The sequence below is a fragment of a genome, unplaced genomic scaffold, assembly GCF_019419815.1.
Source record: "Pyrus x bretschneideri cultivar Hongxiangsu unplaced genomic scaffold, Pyrus_bretschneideri_v1 Contig4, whole genome shotgun sequence".
Classification (NCBI taxonomy): Eukaryota; Viridiplantae; Streptophyta; class Magnoliopsida; order Rosales; family Rosaceae; genus Pyrus; species Pyrus x bretschneideri.
In genome coordinates, this window is record NW_025999723.1 from 3,061,851 (window position 1) to 3,081,987 (window position 20,137).

A 20,137-nucleotide genomic window follows, 5' to 3' on the forward strand; every position below is an offset into this window, starting at 1 on the left:
CAGTAGCCGGTACACAAAGAACTTTTTGGCTGAAGTCAACCTGCCACAAATTTTTCTTTAAATGTGTCATTTGCTAAGAACCTAAATCCTATCCAGATCTAAAGATCCTGAGCTTAAGAATCTTTTGATCTGGATCATTGAAATTTGATCCAATAGTTACAAACATGAGACTTCTTTTAAAAGTTATAATAATTGTAGCTGTTAGATCAAATTTCAACGGTCTGGATCATTTGATACTTAGGCTCATAATCTTTAGATCCGGAGAGGATTTGGGTTCATTTGCTAACTCATTTTACACTTTTATACTAGAAAAGTAGAAATTTCTCATTCAAATTCACTCTACCAACTGTTTAATTTTATGGAACTTTAACGAAAAGCTCTCGGTACTGTTCACTTTAATGAAAAACCACATTTTTACATTAAAAATTCAATCATGGTACTATTCACTTTACCCTTTATTTTGTCCTTATCGTTAAAACTCAAAGTTTTCAAGCCATTTTCATTAGTTTTCCATTAATTTTATCTTATATTATGAGAACCAACTTGCTAATTTGAAAAAGTGGCAATTGAGTTGCTACCTTTGTTGGAAATGCGTATTTCTTCTGTGTTATAGCAAATCTAGCTTTGTCATCTAATTGTTACCTCACTTGAGATGCACTTAGCTTCATTGTTAATGTCTTATAAAAAAATCTTGGATATTCTGGATGTTTTATCTGTTAAATTTTGATTTTTATATTTTTGAACCATAATTTAACGATTAAAAACTCAAAATACTGAGTACTTTAGAGCACCCAAGACAGTCCGTTGCTTTATATATTAATTTCCTTTTCCATTAGTGGCAAATTCTTTTGTTCAAGTTTTAAGTGGCGGTTAAATTAAGGGTTACCTGTCAGAGTGATTTATGTGTGCTTATTTCTAATGCTTTTACACAAAATTATTTGATAAAATCACATCGCAAATAAAGCATTTTAAACTTGAAAATGGAAAAAACTTTGCTGACTTTGTAACGTGAACCACAGTAAGGAATTTCACAAGTCACAACTGATAACCGGCTCAATGCTATCCTATTGGGTTTCTTGGGTATGTTAGACCAATGTTCTTTGCTATAATAACAAATAAAGAAAAACAGTGTGATTTTAATATAATTAAAATTTTAGATTTAAGTGCTAATTAAATACACTTGTATGAGAAGAAGTGTAAAAAATTAAAATAAAAAGACAAATAAGGTTGTTAACATTTCTTCTTAATTCAATTGGGCTTTAGTTTGGGTCATCCATTTAATCTTCTTTAATCGGTTCAATGCAATTTTGGTATCATTAGGTGAGTACCCCTTTTTTGATGACTTGATTACCTAAAGAACATAATTTTTCGCGGAAATAATCTATAAGATTGGCATAATTTTTCACTTTATTCTTAAAATTGAAAATTGATTAAAGTGATTCTGGAGTTTGTCTACTATCAATCATTTTGATCATTCTGTGAAAAATCTCTGTTAAATGAAAAAGCAAGTGGAGGGTTGTTTGGACAAAAATACCCTCAATTTAATAGAATTTTTTTTTCACGGAATAACAAAAACGATTTTCAATGACATAGACAAAGTGGAGAATTTCTATCCAATGAGGCATGAGTAAAAACCTAAGAGCTCATCAACTTGAATATTGAACCACATGAGCATCCTCTTGTTGAACATAAAAAGCTCTATTTTTTATTTTAGGAACAATGATGTATTTACATTAAAAGGTAAGAGGAATAAATTGATTTTAAACTCATCATCCATGAAACTCAAACTTAAAACATTTCATTTAAGTGTAAAGGAATACATGTTGTACTAAGTAACGAAAAATACATGAATTTCTTTTATCTTTTTGTGGTTGCAAATCTGAAGTATCCTTTCACTCAAAGGTATACGCTAGTAGCTATCGCAATCAAAAACCGTGAAAGTGATTACATCCTTCATTTATACCTGAGCCTAAATATTAAATTTACACCTCCCGTATTCAATTATATACCGTAGGGGTGTGATATCCACACACCTTATTTTACTTCTCACACATTTTTTGAATTTTCGGTCATCAGATTAAATGAATTGAAGATGATCAATAGATATAAATTATTAAAAGATGTATAATAAGTAAAATAAGGTTTATGGATAGCACATCTCTATACAATACAATATCCCGAGAAAAGTATGAAAAAGCGATCCCACACTTCAACTTCACACGATGACGCAACTCTGTAGATAAGTGTTACCCAACGTACATGTGGCAAACATGAATTTTCCAAACTTCCATGCATCTGTCAGCGTATATACACTCCTCAATCTTCCCCTAACATCTTCTTCCTCTCTCTCCACTTCCATGCATCTGTCAGCGTATATACACTCCTCAATCTTCCCCTAACATCTCCTCTCTCTCTCTCTCTCTCTCTCTGTGTGCCTCTGAAACACAAACTCAAGAACAATGGCACTTTCTCTCAGATTACACAACCTTCTTTCCCCAACCTTCAGACCCAAAACTTTATCATCATCATCAAATGCCACTCTATCTCCTCCAAACCCATCTCTCTCACTCCTCTCCTTCTCTCCCCTTCCACACCTCCCACTCAGAACCTCACACTCCCTCACCATTATAGCCGCTTCCTCCTCCTCTTCTTCCCCAACCACGGTTGCTGATCCACAGGGCATCAAGGTATCTCACTCAATTGTATATTGCACATTAATTTCTATTTGTGTGTTGCAATATGTGTCCGTGTGTGAATGCGTTTTTCTCTGTCAATCTGTATTGGTTTTGACTTCTGGGTTGATTTAACAAATGGGTTTTTTTTTTTTTTTTTTCTTCAGATTAATTTGGTTCCCACTAAACCAATCGAAGGTCAGAAGACTGGAACCAGTGGTCTCCGAAAAAAGGTTGGTTCTTGAATATTTTAATTTATGCCCTTTTGGCCGTTCGAATGGACTTTCTGTAATCTAAATGGAGCTAAATTAAACAGCTTTTCCCTACATTGTGTTGGATATTTCGGCTAACAATTGAAGGCTGATTCTTTTTTGTCGAAAAATGTAATTTGGTTTTTCTAGGTGAAAGTTTTTCAGCAAGAAAATTACCTTGCAAATTGGATTCAGGTATGAATACTTACACTGGTTTTGTGGGGTGTTGAATTCATCTTTGGTTTTAGTGCATTGTGGTTTTGAATGTCATTTCGAATTTTCTGTTGCGTAGGCTTTATTTGATTCATTGCCGCCCGAGGATTACAAGAATGGGTTATTGGTGTTAGGAGGTGATGGTCGTTACTTTAATCGTGAAGCTGCACAGGTTCTTTACCAATGTTTCATTCTTTATTTTCGTAAACAATCAAAGCTGCGTTTAATTTTGCAGTTTGCTTTTACTTTCTGTTTCCATTGATGCTACAAATCCTATGTCTTCGTTAGTGATTATCTTTGTGGATGTACAATGCAGATTATTATCAAAATTGCTGCCGGGAACGGTGTTGGGAAAATTTTGGTTGGCAAGTAAGTGTCTTGGTTGGCTGATATTTCCAGTGGTAGTACCTTTTATGATTGTTTTAATCTTGTGATTCTTTTGATGCTCTTCTATGTACTGCATTTCGGCTTTAAATATATGAGTCAATGATGAACTTTGTGATGCAGGGAAGGAATTTTGTCAACACCTGCCGTTTCTGCAGTAATCAGAAAGAGGCAGGCAAGCTAGCGCTGCTCGATTTTTCTGTATTTCTGCATCTTGGCACATCTTGTTTAATTGGATTTATTTGTCCCTTGTCTTGTTTCTGATTAATCAATTATTTTATAGGCGAATGGGGGATTTATCATGAGTGCAAGCCACAATCCTGGTGGACCTGATTATGATTGGGGTATTAAGGTGAGTTCTTATGCATACATAATTTAAAGAATGGATGGTGTAATGCAATCTGATAGGATCTAGTCTTCGAAGTTTCCATGTTTCAACTATTTTGTCTTGAATTTCTTTCAGTTTTGTGTTTATAAATTTCAATATCTCCAAATCCACTACTTCATGATATCTGACTCTTTGTCACTTTCTAGTTTAATTACAACAGTGGCCAACCTGCACCCGAGTCCATCACAGACAAGATTTACGGAAACACTCTTTCTGTAAGTGTTGGCTTCATATGCATATTTGCTACATTTACTATCCTTCTATTCGTACTTGTCAAATGTGGCTAGTTTTTTCTTGCTTTCATGTCTTCTTCTGGATTCAATACAGATAAAGCTCTACTATTCAAAATTAACAATTACTTTGAAAAACAGATAGTTGACAATAGCAATCTCCAGTTGAATTTTGCCCTCCAGTTATATAACCTTGAAGCATAAGTTCCAAAACTCAGATTGCATCGAATTTCATGTGTTCTTAACTTCTTACTGTACGTTTCTATATTCGATATAAGTTTGAATCATATAAGTACAATGCAGATCGCTGAAATAAAGATAGCAGATATTGCTGATGTTGACCTATCTACTCTCGGAGTTGTAAAGTATGAAAAATTCAGTGTTGAAGTTGTTGATCCGGTTTCTGATTATTTAGAATTGTTGGAGGTAGGAGACAAAAATCATGCATCATAAGAACTTTGAGATGAAAATTCATCCAGTTTGAAGACAACTAATTCTATGGGATTTTGTGCAGAACGTATTTGATTTCCAACTTATCAAAAGTCTTCTACAGTTAGACTTCAGGTATGTTAATCTGACGTCTAGCAATGACTCTTTTGTATGCTAGTTTAGTTCACTCTGGATATAGGTTTAGAACCGGGAATTTGTTAGTAATTAGGAATCACTTCCTATTCATTTGTGCCATGCTTCAGTGTAAAGTTTTTAAACTCATAGAGGGTAATATCATGGTTTTTGAAATATTTCTTAATGACTGGAACTTTTCAGGTTTATGTTTGATGCAATGCATGCTGTTACTGGTGCTTATGCGAAACCCATCTTTGTGGATAAGCTTGGAGCCAGTCTGGTATGCTGCGTGTAGGACAACTTCAAAGTGATTATACTCTGCATGTTATCTAATGTCTGTATTCCTAATGAGAGGTGTTTGGCAAGCTGTGTATAGGATTCAATTTCAAATGGAGTGCCTCTGGAGGATTTTGGTCATGGCCATCCAGATCCTAATCTTACGTAAGAGTTTAGTAATTAAAGTTGTGTTGCCTTACTATTATACTAGGCCACTGCTAATTTTGACTTGTGTTGTCAAATAGATATGCCAAGGATTTGGTCGACATTCTGTATAGCGAAAATGGACCTGACTTTGGGGCTGCTAGTGATGGTATGTTAGATGACTAAGGAGAGAATTTGTGTGCATGGATTTATGACTAAAGAGCCATGCTGTTTGGTTTAGTATGGAAATGCCAAAGTCATACATTATACAGATTTCCGTTATAACTGCCGCTTTAGAAGTTGCAATGGACGTATCATTGTGTTGAATGACAAAAATTTCATTTTTGATTAGGGGATGGTGATAGGAACATGATTCTTGGTAGAGGCTTTTTTGTTACTCCTTCAGACTCTGTTGCAATTGTTGCAGCCAATGCCCAAGAAGCTATTCCATACTTCCGGAGGGGCCCCAAGGTCGTGCACCTTTATTTCCACTGTTATTTGTTTGCAGTGCGATTTTCTTGTAGAACAACAAGAAATGACTGTTTATTTCCTTTAATTATTTAAGGATTAGCTCGATCCATGCCAACAAGTGGTGCACTTGATCGTGTTGCTGAAAAATTGAAGCTTCCTTTCTTTGAGGTTTCATTCTCCTTGACTATTGTATTGATAGAAAATGTAGAAACATAATGTATTTGGTGCAGTTGTTTAATTCTACAAGAAGCTCTTCTAGTAACATATAATGTACCTTTTTCGGGCTCAGGTTCCCACTGGTTGGAAGTTCTTTGGGAATCTTATGGATGCTGGGAAGTTATCTATATGTGGGGAAGAGAGTTTTGGAACAGGTTATCCGCGAGAAAGATGGCATATGGTATTTGTCTAAATCTATACTTTAGGTGATCATGGTGGTGCACATTTTTTCTGCATTAAACAAGATTTTCCCTATCTAGGCTTCTTAATAACAAAAGCTGTAATTTTCTGCTTAAGTTGCTTTCTTGAATCCTTTTGTTCCGTTACTTGATTTGGCACTTACTTGAAATATTGCTTTGTTTCTATTTCTATTTAGGCGTTTCTAACATCATACTTTGTTTCTGTATTTTTCTAATTCTATGCCTGACGCTTCAACTTCTTATTTTCATTGCTAAAGATAATTTCCCCATTCTATCACACGATCGATTATCACTTCTTTTGGTGTTAAGAAAAAGAATGGTCACTTGAGTAAAATGACTCAAGTATTTACCAATGACAGGGCAGTTTTAGCTTGGCTTTCAATCATTGCATATCGTAACAAAGACAAAAAACCTGGGGAGAAGTTGGTCTCTGTTGCAGACGTCGTGAAGGAACACTGGGCAACCTATGGAAGAAATTTCTTTTCTCGATATGACTACGAAGTAAGCATCACAATTGCATTCTAAATCATATTTGTATAATCAGTCGGTATTTCAGTTTCAGTTGTGGAACTTTGTGCAGTTCTCTAATCGTGTATACTTTACCCAGGAATGCGAGTCTGCATCTGCCAACAAAATGATAGATTATCTTCGAGAATTGATCTCTAGCAGCAAGACCGGTGACAAGTACGGTAAGTTTGTACTCTTTTCTTGATACTATCGTGATCTTGGAGGCTGAAAGTTATCATCCCACAGGAAATTACATTCTCCAATTTGCTGATGACTTTACGTACACTGATCCTGTAAGTCCCATTACATGTTCTCCTTCCTCAAAATTGACTTCAAGCAAATGAATAGTTTGCTAGGTCATCTTGTTTAAATCCAATCTCATACAATTTTGCAGGTTGATGGAAGTGTGACGTCAAAGCAAGGTGTTCGGTTTGTTTTTACAGATGGATCAAGGATCATATATCGCTTATCAGTAATAAACTTTCTTTCTTTACCTATTTTGATGACTTATTTATACTTTAATCTTGGGGACTTAAATCTTGAACAGAATGGAAGTATCTTACAATTTCATGTATCTGTATAGGGAACGGGTTCAGCAGGAGCAACTGTTCGAATTTACATTGAACAATATGAACCAGATGCCTCTAAACATGACGTGGATGCCCAAACGGCACTAAAGCCATTGATAGGTTAGTTTTTCTGTGTTTCTATAACGAAGCCTTACATACATTGTTACTTATTACTCCATTTCTGGTTACGCTTTAGATTTGGCATTGTCTGTATCGAAGCTGAAGGAATTCACTGGAAGGGAGAAGCCCACAGTCATCACATGACCACGGTGACACCATGACGGGTCTCATCTTTCCAAGTGTTACCCTAAGCTTCACCGGAAGCAGCGTGTTTTGACGCAAATTCACCATGTTCAGTTTTGGTTTATGGTAGGTAGTCCCAGCTTTTTGGAAAGGAAACAAAAATAAGGCCTGAAGATCCTTGCATAATATGTTGAAGTATATGAACGTAAAAATAAAGATATTGATTCCTCGGTTCAATGTGTGATGCCTTTTCGGTTGTTCTAAAGAACCGATGTGTTTAAATGGATAGATATATAGGCTCCATTATTTATCTCTAAGTGCGTGGAGAGACCTGAAATGTCTCTCTCCCCGTTTTTTCTACCACATTACAATTGCAGAGAACTAAGAAATCGAAAGACAACAATCTCTTAGCAAGAGAAAGGCACTGATACACGAGTAATATTTCATTAATCGAAACCCCACAGAACTTAAATGATTACAAATAATGTGATAAAATCTCTGAAGCCGCGAATTAAAAGTTAAAACAACAGACATGCACCAGCGCTCCAAACATGCATGGTTTTTTAATTGCAACACTGCATTATGTCGACCAATAAGGTCGAATGAACACGTAGTTACTAGCTAGTTACCAATTTATAGAAGGCCAATGGAAAAGAAACAAAATGGGGGACCTTTGGAGGCATGTTTGTCTAGGAGTTGTATCCGATCTTCCCAGGGACACGTGACCGGTGTTTGAGGACAATTGGAAAATAGTATCCTTATTATTATAACAAATCTTGATTGACATTCGTAGAGCAAACTGGAGTTTAAGTTCTTGTAATTTGTACGGTAGCGAGTGATTCAGATTTTTCTCGATACCTAAAACCATTGTCGACCAACTGTCAACCCTCTATTGCTCTCTTGACATGACCTATCATGCGATGAGAGAAATGAAGCGACGGACATTGATCATGTCATGTGAAGATAGAAACAAGACAGATGGTGAAACGGCCGGGAGCAAGGGAGTTTCTCTTGTCAAGCTAGGGCGCATAATTTAGAAGGAAACATTAATTTCTACAAATTAAATACAACCTCATCTCAGTTTTTCCTTATTTCACTACTATAACATAAAACTGTTATTAAACATTCTGTTATCGATAATCTAAGAGTTCATTTGGAGCCTAGAATTGGAATGAATTGTATGGTGACTCTTAAATTTCAAAGTATATTAAATGTGGAAGTCAATGATTTTTCATTTTGAGAGGATTGGAAGCAAAAATTAAAATAGAAGATTATGTGAGAATAATTAGCTACTCAAAGTAGGATATGGAAACAACCACCCTCAAACACAAAGGCAAAGGTTCCTATGTACACTTAGAAAGCCACCGCCGGAATATTAGACATGAAAGACAACATTAGATATGAAAGAAACTCATGTTGTCTAACCTTACCATACTTTAAGGATCTTGAAATAGATATCAAGTTTCCTTACTAAGTAATCCACCTTCTACCTTTTAAGTTAGACACAACTTTTTTATTTCTTCCTTCAAGATTAAACTTTTGAATATAGTCATTCATCAAATCTAATCAAATTCTAGAAACCAGACAAGTTCATATGGAACCAGAATTCTTCACCCATTAAATGAAGAAAAATATCGGCAAAATCTTACCACTGCCTAGTATTTAGTGTGCCAATGCCATCCCCATGTACTCTCTCAGAAAGGAAACGAGCAACCTTGTAACTATTGGTCTAGAGTTATCCCAATATGTCATCATGGTCTTTCCCTTTGGATGCATGATCAAGTGGGAATTTGATTTACAATATTCTTATGAGTTATGACCTAGAAGCGTTAAAGGGTACTTGTCGTACGGGAGATCGATGCGATTGGTTCATCTGGAACTGATCGACGTCAAATAATATAAAACATCTAATGGCAGGTTCCCAAACCTCTTGTATGGGAGCCAATTGTCCAACTAAGGGTTGGTTTGGTATTGTTGTATTTTGAAAAAAAAATTGTTTCTAATGTGCTGTGAGAACAAGCAGCTGTGAAATAAAGCAGCAGAGTGTTTGGTAAACTTTTTTGTAAAAGTGCTTTTGAAAGAAAAACTTGAAAGAAAAAAAGCAGTAGTGTTTGATAAACTTTTATGTAAAACAGATGTAAAAAAAATTGCTTTTTCAAAGCTGGGTTTTGCAGTTTTGTGTTTTTGACTTTTTTTAACGCAAAACTGTAAAAAAAAAGATGAAGTTGAATGTTTACCTAATATAAAATAGTTCTTAGCTTTTTTTTATAACCATTTTTTTCAGAATCATCTCAATACCAAATTAGAACTAAAACAAGCGAGAGACCGCCATCTAGAATGGACTGTATTTGACATAATTTGTAAAAAGACTAGTATGCTATACCCTCCTAGGGTTCTCTCTCAAAGTGACATAATGACACAGCACGTACAACCGACTCTACACGGGACATTTGCTTTTACAACCCTTTTCTGTACTCTCCATGTAGTATCAACCACCCATCAAAAAGTTCGGCTTTATTTACTTTGTAGGGATGTGACACTTTTGTGGTTGCTTCTGCATGTTGCTGGTTGTATTGGAGTGAGGATCTTCGTCGGATCTTTTTTGGAAGAATTCCAAAAATTCTTTAATTATATTCATTCATTATACATTATATAATTAGTTTTTGTCAAGTATTATTTGTATTTAATTTTAAATAAAAAAAATTACAATAATTTCTAACCATACGATGTATGATGAACGAATGTAATTGAAGGATCCCTAGGATCCTCCTGGGTTGTATTGTACGTGTTTTGCAGATACGGTTTCACGATTTTTTTCCACGAAAAGTTTTAGGCTTGTTAGTAAAAATATTTGTTAAGATTGACGTAATTTCTCACTTTGGTCTCTGACAATGAAAATTGATAGAAGTGGTCCATTAGTTTGTCCGCCATAAATCATTTTGATCATTCTGTGTAAAATCTGTCAATATCCTCGTTAAATTGTCATGTGAGCGACTCCATGACCACTTTTTTAAGAGTGTTTTTGTCAGACCAGCCCCTCTAGATTTTTCATGAAATGACCAAAATAATTTACGGTAGACAAACTCATGGATTACTTCTAACTATTTTCATTAACAGAGATCAAAATAAGGAGTTATACTAATATCATAAACCATTTTGACTAAAAAGCTAAATTTTTATGGTGTATTGAATGATAGAATACTCCGAATTTTTAACCGTGAGTAATAAAGATTTAACCCTTCTTCATAGGGCTGAGTACGAGTCAATAATGGTTTTTTTTTCCCGCCCCATTATACAGTACATTTCACGCAGGGAACTAATTTGTGGACATTATTTTTTTTCTTTTTATACACCTTTGTTTATTTGAATATATAAAAAAATTAAGAGACAAAAATAAGTGCAGAAGGATTGAAAAAAAAGTACACGTAAATTATTTCCCTTCATATTTACAAATATGTTAAACTGATGATTTTGATATGTGAAATCAAGTTATTGAAGAAGATTGGTTGCTTGTGCAGTCGGGTCCCTTTTGTTGTTTGTGTTTACTGGATTTGCTAAGGCTACAATGCTATAGGATATATTTCCTGCTTTAGTTCAATCTTCTGAGAAGGTGGTTCCCCCATTTCTAAATTTTAGACCCTAGCCAAACCGCATACATCAACAGCATTTCCCAAAGCAAACCGGCTTTACTCTCATTCAAAAGTTCAAAACCAAAATCAAGACCAGATTGTCCTTGCCCCCCATTTCCTGTATGATCTGAATGTCCCAGCAGATCCACCAGCAAAATAATGGTACAGACAATGAGAAAAGTTAGCAACCTTTTAGTGGGAAGTAATGAGATCGGATGGAACTGTGTTGTCCTAATTGGGTCAATCAGTTTCATGGGATTACTCGATTTAGAAGAGAGAACTCGCGCGTTTGCCCCGCTTTACATCAGCATGACAATGTGACTACCCCAACATCATGTGAGTTGCCTTCACCCATGGCCCTTCATGTCTCAACCCTCTTTACCTCTTGACCACCTACTGTCTCCTGTCCTCTAGTGATGGCTTTTGGGATATTTTGGGAACCCTTGAAATTTAGGAAGATTTGGAAGCGCTGGGACAAATGTTAAGTTGCGGTCCTTCCAATTATACTCCTTTGATAAGTTTAGAATCCTTAATATCTCGATATATGTGTGTGCATGGAGAAAGTAGCTCGACTAACTTATAAATTTATGTAAGGGTTTCTTTTTTCTTCCTATTAATGTGTGATTCATTCTCAAAATGTTTCTCACGTGTGAAAAATTTTCAAGCTTAGCACTTGAAGCATGTATGGTCGTTGGAGTTCACAAGTGGAATAACCTGGCTCTGATACTATGAAAAATTTGAAGTTCTACTATAAAATCAATTGACAATGTGGTGAGTAGCCTAATTTACTTATAAGCTCATGCAAAATCCCTTTCCCATCACTGGAGGATTCCTTCTCAACATGCAATTCACGTGTGACGAATTTTCAAGTCAAACATATAGACAACACAAACGGGTTGATGTAGAGCACATGTGGCCGTTAGACTTTTCACATAGGACAACCTGACTCTAATAGCATGAAGGAAGTTAGAGTTCTACCATAAAATCAATTGACAATCTGGCTCTAATATCCTATAAGCTCATAGAAGGTTTCTCTTCCAATCAATATGAAATTCATTCTCAACATGATTGACCTCAACTTGAAATGTTTGACTTTTTTTATAATAAAAAAAGATATTTCTTTGAATAATAACAACAAATATAATAACAGTAAAAGTAATAATCTCAAAAGAAAAAAGCTAATATAGGAAGAAAAGTTCGACAACTAAAGCGTACAACATTCAACTAACAATTACGAAGTCCACAGCACCAAATGTAAGCGTAATCGATGGTTAAGTCCATACAATTCTAAATCACAAAAATTCTAAGTTAACCCATAATTATAAACCTTGACAGTCACTACAAATTGAAGCAATGCTACTATTGATCTCACAATATTTAGTCATAAGGAACATGTACAACTTGTGGACTTGTGGGCTCGAAATCGGTCTATCCCTTGTTCTAATTGTGCATAAAAGTCAACATTAATCATAATTTGAAAATCGCAGCAAAGTCTTTCAAGAAGGAAGTAGGACAATGTTTATAAAAAAAATTCATATAAAAAATGATTTTGAAAGTGAAATTAGCACGAAAGAAGAGCATGTACTCAACTCTGATTTAGTTCAGATAAAGTCACCACAAGAAATTATTTTCACCACGAAGGCCTACACTGAACGAAGAAAATAAAGAAAGTAGAGAAGAATGAGGGTAGGAGAGGAACCAGATGCACTACGTTTATTACCTCCCCTCCAACTAGCGTCTAGAGTTTTCTCATATTCTCTCTCTCTCTCTCTCTCTTTTTTCTTTATCCCCACCAATAATATTTTCAATTTAGCAAAATTTTAGATCTAAATGTTTAACTTGTTTAATAAAAAATTCTCGAAACAAAACACCGGTGATTAGCAACATAATTGTTGAATCATAAATACTACGGTTAGGACCACCCATAAAAGATATTTAAGGGATAAAGTAAAGGAAAGAGTTCACATTTTTTTATATTTTATTTTATACAAATGATAGAATAATTTATACTAAATTAGTCTAAATTATATGAAAGGAATTCAAACAAGGGAGCTCAAATAAATGGACAAATGTTCTTAACCAATTGAGATATTAGCCACTTAAAAAAAAAAATTTAACATTTGATCCATTGTTTAGTACACCCTCCATAACACACAATGAATTAAAGAACACACGTCTACCTACTAATAGTGATCATCTAATAAACAAACTAAATGATATAGGAGGTAATAAAAAAGACATCATGAGAGGCAAGGGGATGGTAGTGGAATTGACTTGGTGTTTTTCTATGAAATGTTTGTTTCTCGAATGATTACTTTTCATGACCTTTACATGTTATTGGAATAATAAGCAAGCGATTGAATGACTAAATCTTGTATTGTTCAGTGGGCAAAAGCACTATATTCAAAAGGCAAAACTTTCAAATTCCCTGATATTTTTTTCCCAAAAATTCAAGTTTTTCTAGAATAAAAGGTTTGCCCGACAAATCCCTATTTTTTTTTTCCCCAAAAGTTCAAGTTTTTGTAGAATAAAAGGTTTGCCCCACTAAATTTTGACTATTTGTCGGGCAAAGCTGTTTTCCCACTAATTTTTCTTGCCAAAATTTAAGCTGCGCGACATTTTTATGCAACTTTTGTCTGACGAACTAACTTAGTTTGTCCAATGAAATGGCTCATCAGGCAAAGTTTATGATATTTTATAAGTGCCGAATCCCTTCTTCTTCCTCGCATTGCAATTCTCTTCTCTCTCTACAACTCATCGATCTACTTTTGTTGCTTAAATCTCAAGCCCAAATCTCAATGTAACATCTCACATCGTCCAAGGAAGTGGATCCTGTAAGTCTTATATGTATATACCCACCTCGATATAGCACGAGGCCTTTTGGAAGCTCACTGGCTCAGAAGTTAAGCGAGTAGCGCGCGAGAGCAATCCTAGGATAGGTGACCCACTGAGAAGTTCTTGTGTGAGTTCCCAGAAACAAAACCGTGAGGGCGTGGTCGGGGCCTAAAGCGGACAATATCGTGCTACGGTGGTGGAGCGGGCCTGAGATATGGTGGACCTCGGGCTGGGATGTGACAATTTGGTATCAGAGCCTAACCCTGGCCGTGGTATGCCGACGAGGACATCAAGCCCCTAAGGGGGGTGGATTGTAAGATCCCACATCGCCCAGGGGAGTGATCCTTATATGTATATTCTCATCCCTACCTAGCACGAAGCATTTTGGGAGCTCATTGGCTTCGGGTTCCATCGGAACTCTGAAGTTAATCAAGTAATGCACAAAAGCATTCCCAGGATGGGTGACCTATTGGGAAGTTCTCGTCTGAGTTCCCAGAAACAAAACCGTGAAGGTGTGGTCGGGGCCCAAAGCGGACAATATTGTGCTACGGTGGCGGAGCGGGCCTGAGATGTGGTGGACCCCGGGCCAGGATGTGACACTTGAGGTACTCAACTCTCTTTTATCTTTCTCTGTAAATTCGAATTCAGTTTTGTTACTTTGCATCTAAACTCTCTCTTCTTTTTCTTCTGCAGTCGTGCAACATTGTTCCTTTCGCCAATTGCTCCAGGTACTTTTGGTCTTGAATTTGAGTCTGTAAGGTCATCTCCAACCAAAAGAGCTAGACGTAACTTCGTCCAGAATTATAGCCATGCAAAAAATTATTTAAATGAAGAGTGTCATGCGATACTCATAAACATTGCCCCTCAATAATTTATTATTTTTTGACAAAAAAAATTATTAATTTTAAGTTTATACTTTAAATTTATTAGTTAATTTAATTAAACTACATTTGGATGTTTTCAAATCTTGTTGTTGAATTTGAATCAATTATTGAAATTGAGGAGCTAGACTTGAAAAAAAGCTAAAGCTAACTCCAATGGATTAGGCCATAGGGTATAGGCTCTTTTATAGCCCGAAATGAAGAAAAAACCATCTCCAATGGAGGTCCAGGCCAAAGGAAAAAGGGGACCCACTGGGCTAAATTCTAGCCTATGGCCATCAGGGTGGGCAATTGAAGCCAGCCAGCCAGCCCGAAATGCTGGGCTAGCTGTTAGCAACTCACATGCTGGCTGACATCAACTAGCCGTTGAATTTGATTTTTTTTTTTAAGACGAAATTTAAAAAAAATAAAAATCTAATTTTTTCCTATAAGTATCTAAGGCATCGTTTAGCAGCTCAGACTGTACTGACTATTTCTATATGATATGATAAATAGCGACCAGATAGTACTGACTAAATTAGTCGAGCGTTTGGTACAGTATCAGACTGATAATCGTATTATTTATATTGTGTTTAGTACTGAACCAAATAACAGGAATTCTTTGAATTCCTCTACTAATTTAGTCAGTACTATCCGGTGATTATTTATCCTATCCGACAGAAATAGTCAGTACAGTTCGAGCTGCCAAACGAGGCCTTAATACGCCCATTTGGGACTAGTTTACTAAGAGGGTATACGCTGTATAAAATAAGTGGATCAAATTAAATTAGTCCGGTCCAATTTAATACGAGAGTGCCAAACACCCGACTCCGTATTAATAGTCCTATATGGTACTATATACGGCGTACCAAATAGGGCCTAAGTCATTTATCACATTCTTTTCACCATTTCATACCATCTTACCTTATTTTATTTCTATTCTTCACATTCCTTAAACTCCTATCTGAAAAATTAAGTAATTATTTTAATTTTTTTTAAGCAAAATGAACATAGCATTCTGAAAAATTATTAAGATTACAAAGAAATATAGAGAGTCACTCATTTATAAATATGGTAGTTTAATTCAATGAACCAATAAAGTTAAAGAACAAACTTAAAAATAATAATTATAGAGGGGCTAAAAAATAGCCTCTTCAGTTAGAGATGATATATAAATATGGTCTGGTAGTGTTCATTAAAAAAATATTTTCTTGCAAGGTTATAATCTAGATGGGGGCTAAATATAGTCCCTTCGGTTGGAGATGATCTAAGAGAGGGCTACATTTGGCCAGTCTGATTCCCCTTTGGCCAAATAATGGTCTGGTGGGATCCATAGAATTATAGTCCATCCATCAGTTGAAAATGAGTTTTTGGACAAATCAGACCATTTTTTAGCTTTTGGACCTTTAGCCTTCTCAATTGAAGATGGCCTAAATTGGTATGAATTTGGGTTTGTAAATGGTTACTTTTGCATTTAACAATTGGGTTAGTATGAATTTGTGAATTTGCATATGAAAATTGAGTTTTTGGATTGGTATGAATTTTGTAATTGTGAATTTGCATCTGAAAATTAAGTTTGTGAATTGGTATGAATTTGACCCATTGTACTTGTGAATTTGCATCTGAAAATCGAGTATGTAAATTTGTATTTGTGAAATATGTGATGTGTAGGAAATTTTAGGAAAATTTTGAAGAAATTTTTTTATTTATGAGAACTAATTAATTTAATTTAATTAAAAAAAATTATGATTTTTTTTTAATTTAATGTTTGCCCGACATATACTTTCATTGGCCCAAATATATATATAATATTTTTTTTTTCGAAAAATGTAGCTTTTTCCCAACAACACAATTTCGTCAGGCAAACGTGATCAATGCACTTGGCTCAACGACACAATTTCGCCTGTCAAAAGTTTGCGCAACGAGTTTCGCACGATGACTTTTGTTCGAAAATTTTTCGTCAGGTAAAACCTTGAGCGACAAAAATTACTTTGACGTGACAAAATGATTTCGTCTAAAAAAGGTGTTTTTTTTAGTATTTTGCACTACACCTGGAACTAATAGAGATTTAACAAATTTAAAATTTCTGTAGATATACCCCTGGAAATTGTTTCTGCTATAAAACCCACAACAAAATACACGCAGGTCAATGAATACATCTGTGTTTGCCTGAAATCTGGCAATATAGTCTTGTACTTGTTTAGCAGATATTTGAATTGCAAATAAACAAGTTTAACATTTCAGCAGCATAATTTTTTATTTTTAATAAAAGTAAATTACTTTAGGTTCTAATCTCATAGACAATAAATCCTACAGAGTCAAAATTGATATCCTTTCTGGAGAATAGGTGGGGTTGGCTGGGTATTTTCCCCCCTCCTGTTCTTTATTCAAATAGGAGTAAAAGAGAATGTTCTAGTGAGAAAATAGAAGTGTGAGATGTCTTCGTCAGATTGTGGGGTGCTAATACAACTACCCTATTTTTATCCGACCAAACATTAACCAGTATTTGATCATTCCTGTTAAGAAAAGTTATTATACATGTAATTCCATTAGCTTTTTCAGGGGCAATATCTCTACAATACCACGCACACAAACACTAATGTCATGAAAATTCAATAAGAAAAATTATTTCCTCGCACTTATTTTCGTATTTTGCACATAATATTTCTTTAGTAAAATTTCTTACTCATTTCGTGTCGTGGATTTGCTGAATTCGACCAAATACCAGCATGTGTGGTGTGTGGGGACCTATGAAGGTGCGTTGTGGACTAATCACACCTGCTTCGTGTATGTGAAGAATGTACCTACAGCCTATAACCGGAACACATAGACGTTTTGTTTATACACGTTGTACCCATATAAATAGCTAGCTAGATTCATAGAGTTTTAGATTGTTTCTGATGAAATGAAAATTGTTACTTACGGGGAAGAATATACCAGGGCAAGATCTTATTCTGTAGTGTCCTGTTTAGGCAGTGTTCGTACATGTGATTATGTTTGTTTGTATTGCTATATACTCTACGTACGTACCCAAATTTACATGTTGCATAAAGGAAGTCTAATGGATGAGGAGATTGTGTTTTGATCGGGCGGATTGATAGTGACAGATCAACAACATAGGTATGCGTTTAACACTTTTTGCTTCTTTTAAAATGGATAGTTGGTAGCTTTGTCACGACAGTTTACTCTTTTAGGGGTCGGAAAGACTCACAGAGACATTTTAACATCCTCATGATCATCATTACGTGATTGACCAGCGCTAGGAATTAAACCCAAAATGTGCCATGAGAAACATAGACCTGAAATTCGTCTTTAGCCAAAGTGTAATGGAGAAGGAGCTTGTGCTTTGATTCGGCGAGTTGATGGTGGCAGATCGAGATAGGTATGCGTTTAAAACTTTTTCTTCTTTTAAAAAAGGGACTAGCTAGGTGGTGGTTTTGCCACAATAGTCAACTTTTTCGGGGGCCAAAAAGACTTATAAAGGCACTTCAATCTCTCTCTGGTCATCGTGTGATTTATCAGTGCCAAAAATCGAACCTAAAACATGCCATATGAAATATAGACCTAGAATTCTTCCTCAACTACTGGGTCACTCAGCAATGATTTGCGCTTAACACTTAAATTGATATGACTATGCAATTAATATATAATATGATCCTATTTGGAGAGTGATGGATTGTCTCTGGATCCATTGGTCATAATCCACAAAGTCACATCATCCGAGCCATTGAAATTTAATCCAACGGCTACAAATAGGGCTCACTTTAAATGTTATAATAATTTTAGCTGTGAGATCAAAATTTCAATGATCTAGATAATGTGACTTGGTAGATTAAGACCAATGAATCCGAAGAGGATCCATGTCCGATAATTTTGCCTATTGCCGACAATAACCAACCATTGGACCCTTTAAAGTTTAAACCACGTAGACACTTGAAATACAGAGATGAATCATTGTACTTTTTTTTTATTTTTTTTTATCAATGAATGTGATCAGAGATCCAAATTTAAGACTTCTTACAATAATATAATAAATATATTAAGCTAAGAGATGTTGAAGATGAATTATTGGAGAAGTGTAACCATTTTTACAATATTAAAATTAGTGTGAAGCACACAAAGATGGTATCTTTACGAATATATAGTTGTGTTGACAAAACTTCACTTATTCTCAGCCTTTAGGAGTACAAGTCTTTAAGCTTTAACTTTAAGTTTCAGTCTTTGATTTTTAACAGGCCTAAACTTAAAATTCAAACCATTAATCAATATAACACTAAAGACCTAATATCTAATCTTTAAATGGTGATTCTATTCAATGATGTCCATGATGAAACCAAAGCTCAAGCAAATTGGGTAAAAGTGAAACTTTTTTAATGTGCCATTTTTTTAATGAAATTCGCGTAGTACATATATGCATATAAAGATAGACAAAATTTATTTTTTATGAGTATATACAAAATACTTAACGTTGCTTAAGTACTATTTTGGAACAAAAATAGTTAGACATCAAGCTTCACTTCATGTCCAACCAAGTAGTGGTGGTACATCAAATGAATGAATAATGATGTGAAAAGTAAAGCCATCCCTAGAGTCATCCGGGCATAAATTACGTGCTTCTTGTTTTGAACTAACTATTTGTGTCACACTCAATTGATGCCTGATGGGGTAGAGCTAGCATATAAACTATGTGATAAGTACAATTTTTGTATTAAATTTCAATAACATCGGTCAATTACTGGTTCATTGTTTCTTGGAGTATCCATTTGCTTGTATTAAATTATTCAGATTACAATCTGATCACATTGGATTTGCTTATGTGTGTGTATATATATAATTCTAACCTAAACTGTGTTCTGTATTGGACATTTGCCACAAATGATGGTCCCTTCGCCTTTAGAGGAGATCGATTTTCAGTGTGACCAGAATACGGGATGGTACACTATATGTAATTATACAATTGGAATGACATTTTAAAAAAAAACTTTCTATCAATTGTACATGTGGCATATCGCCCTATATTCAGGGCACATGGTCAGGACACAGTGCAAAAGAGGCCATTTCTATTAAACCAATACCTTCTCCACTACTCTAAAATCTTTAGCTATAATCAACTCGGATTTGTAAAAAATGTATCAGTTTTTTCCTTAAACTCGAATCCTAAAAGGTCCCACCAGGAGATGTTTGATGATTGACCTATACGGGGCAAAAAGAAACTAATCTTTAAGTGGATAATGACTGAGGTATGCTGCCGAGGATATGGCACTCACTTTCTATGTTGCCGACGATATGGCACTCACTTTCTACTTATAGCTTTTGCGTCAAACTATTAAATTAGTTGGCTACTGCTTATATATGCATGACAGTGTCTCATATTACTCACCACCAATGCTAGTTGCCTCTAATCACTTGACCTTTATTGCCAACTCCTTTACAGACCTAATGGCACTTTATTTCTTTTGTTGGTGCTTTAAATTGTGTAAATCAC

At 35.1% G+C, this 20,137-nt stretch overlaps 1 protein-coding gene across 1 annotated transcript; it reads left to right on the forward strand.

Annotated features, from left to right (window-relative positions):
* Window positions 1–2,259: 2,259 nt before the first annotated feature.
* Window positions 2,260–7,560, forward strand: LOC125468747 (phosphoglucomutase, chloroplastic-like). The gene is given in 23 exon segments (XM_048565083.1): window positions 2,260–2,687; window positions 2,840–2,905; window positions 3,074–3,118; window positions 3,216–3,308; window positions 3,453–3,505; window positions 3,644–3,695; window positions 3,804–3,872; window positions 4,055–4,123; window positions 4,442–4,564; window positions 4,653–4,702; window positions 4,904–4,982; window positions 5,079–5,143; window positions 5,224–5,291; window positions 5,475–5,593; window positions 5,687–5,761; window positions 5,883–5,965; window positions 5,967–5,990; window positions 6,369–6,510; window positions 6,617–6,698; window positions 6,763–6,809; window positions 6,911–6,988; window positions 7,100–7,205; window positions 7,282–7,560. Coding segments are annotated over 23 exon segments (1,884 nt in total). The 5' UTR covers window positions 2,260–2,459; the 3' UTR covers window positions 7,350–7,560.
* Window positions 7,561–20,137: the final 12,577 nt, after the last annotated feature.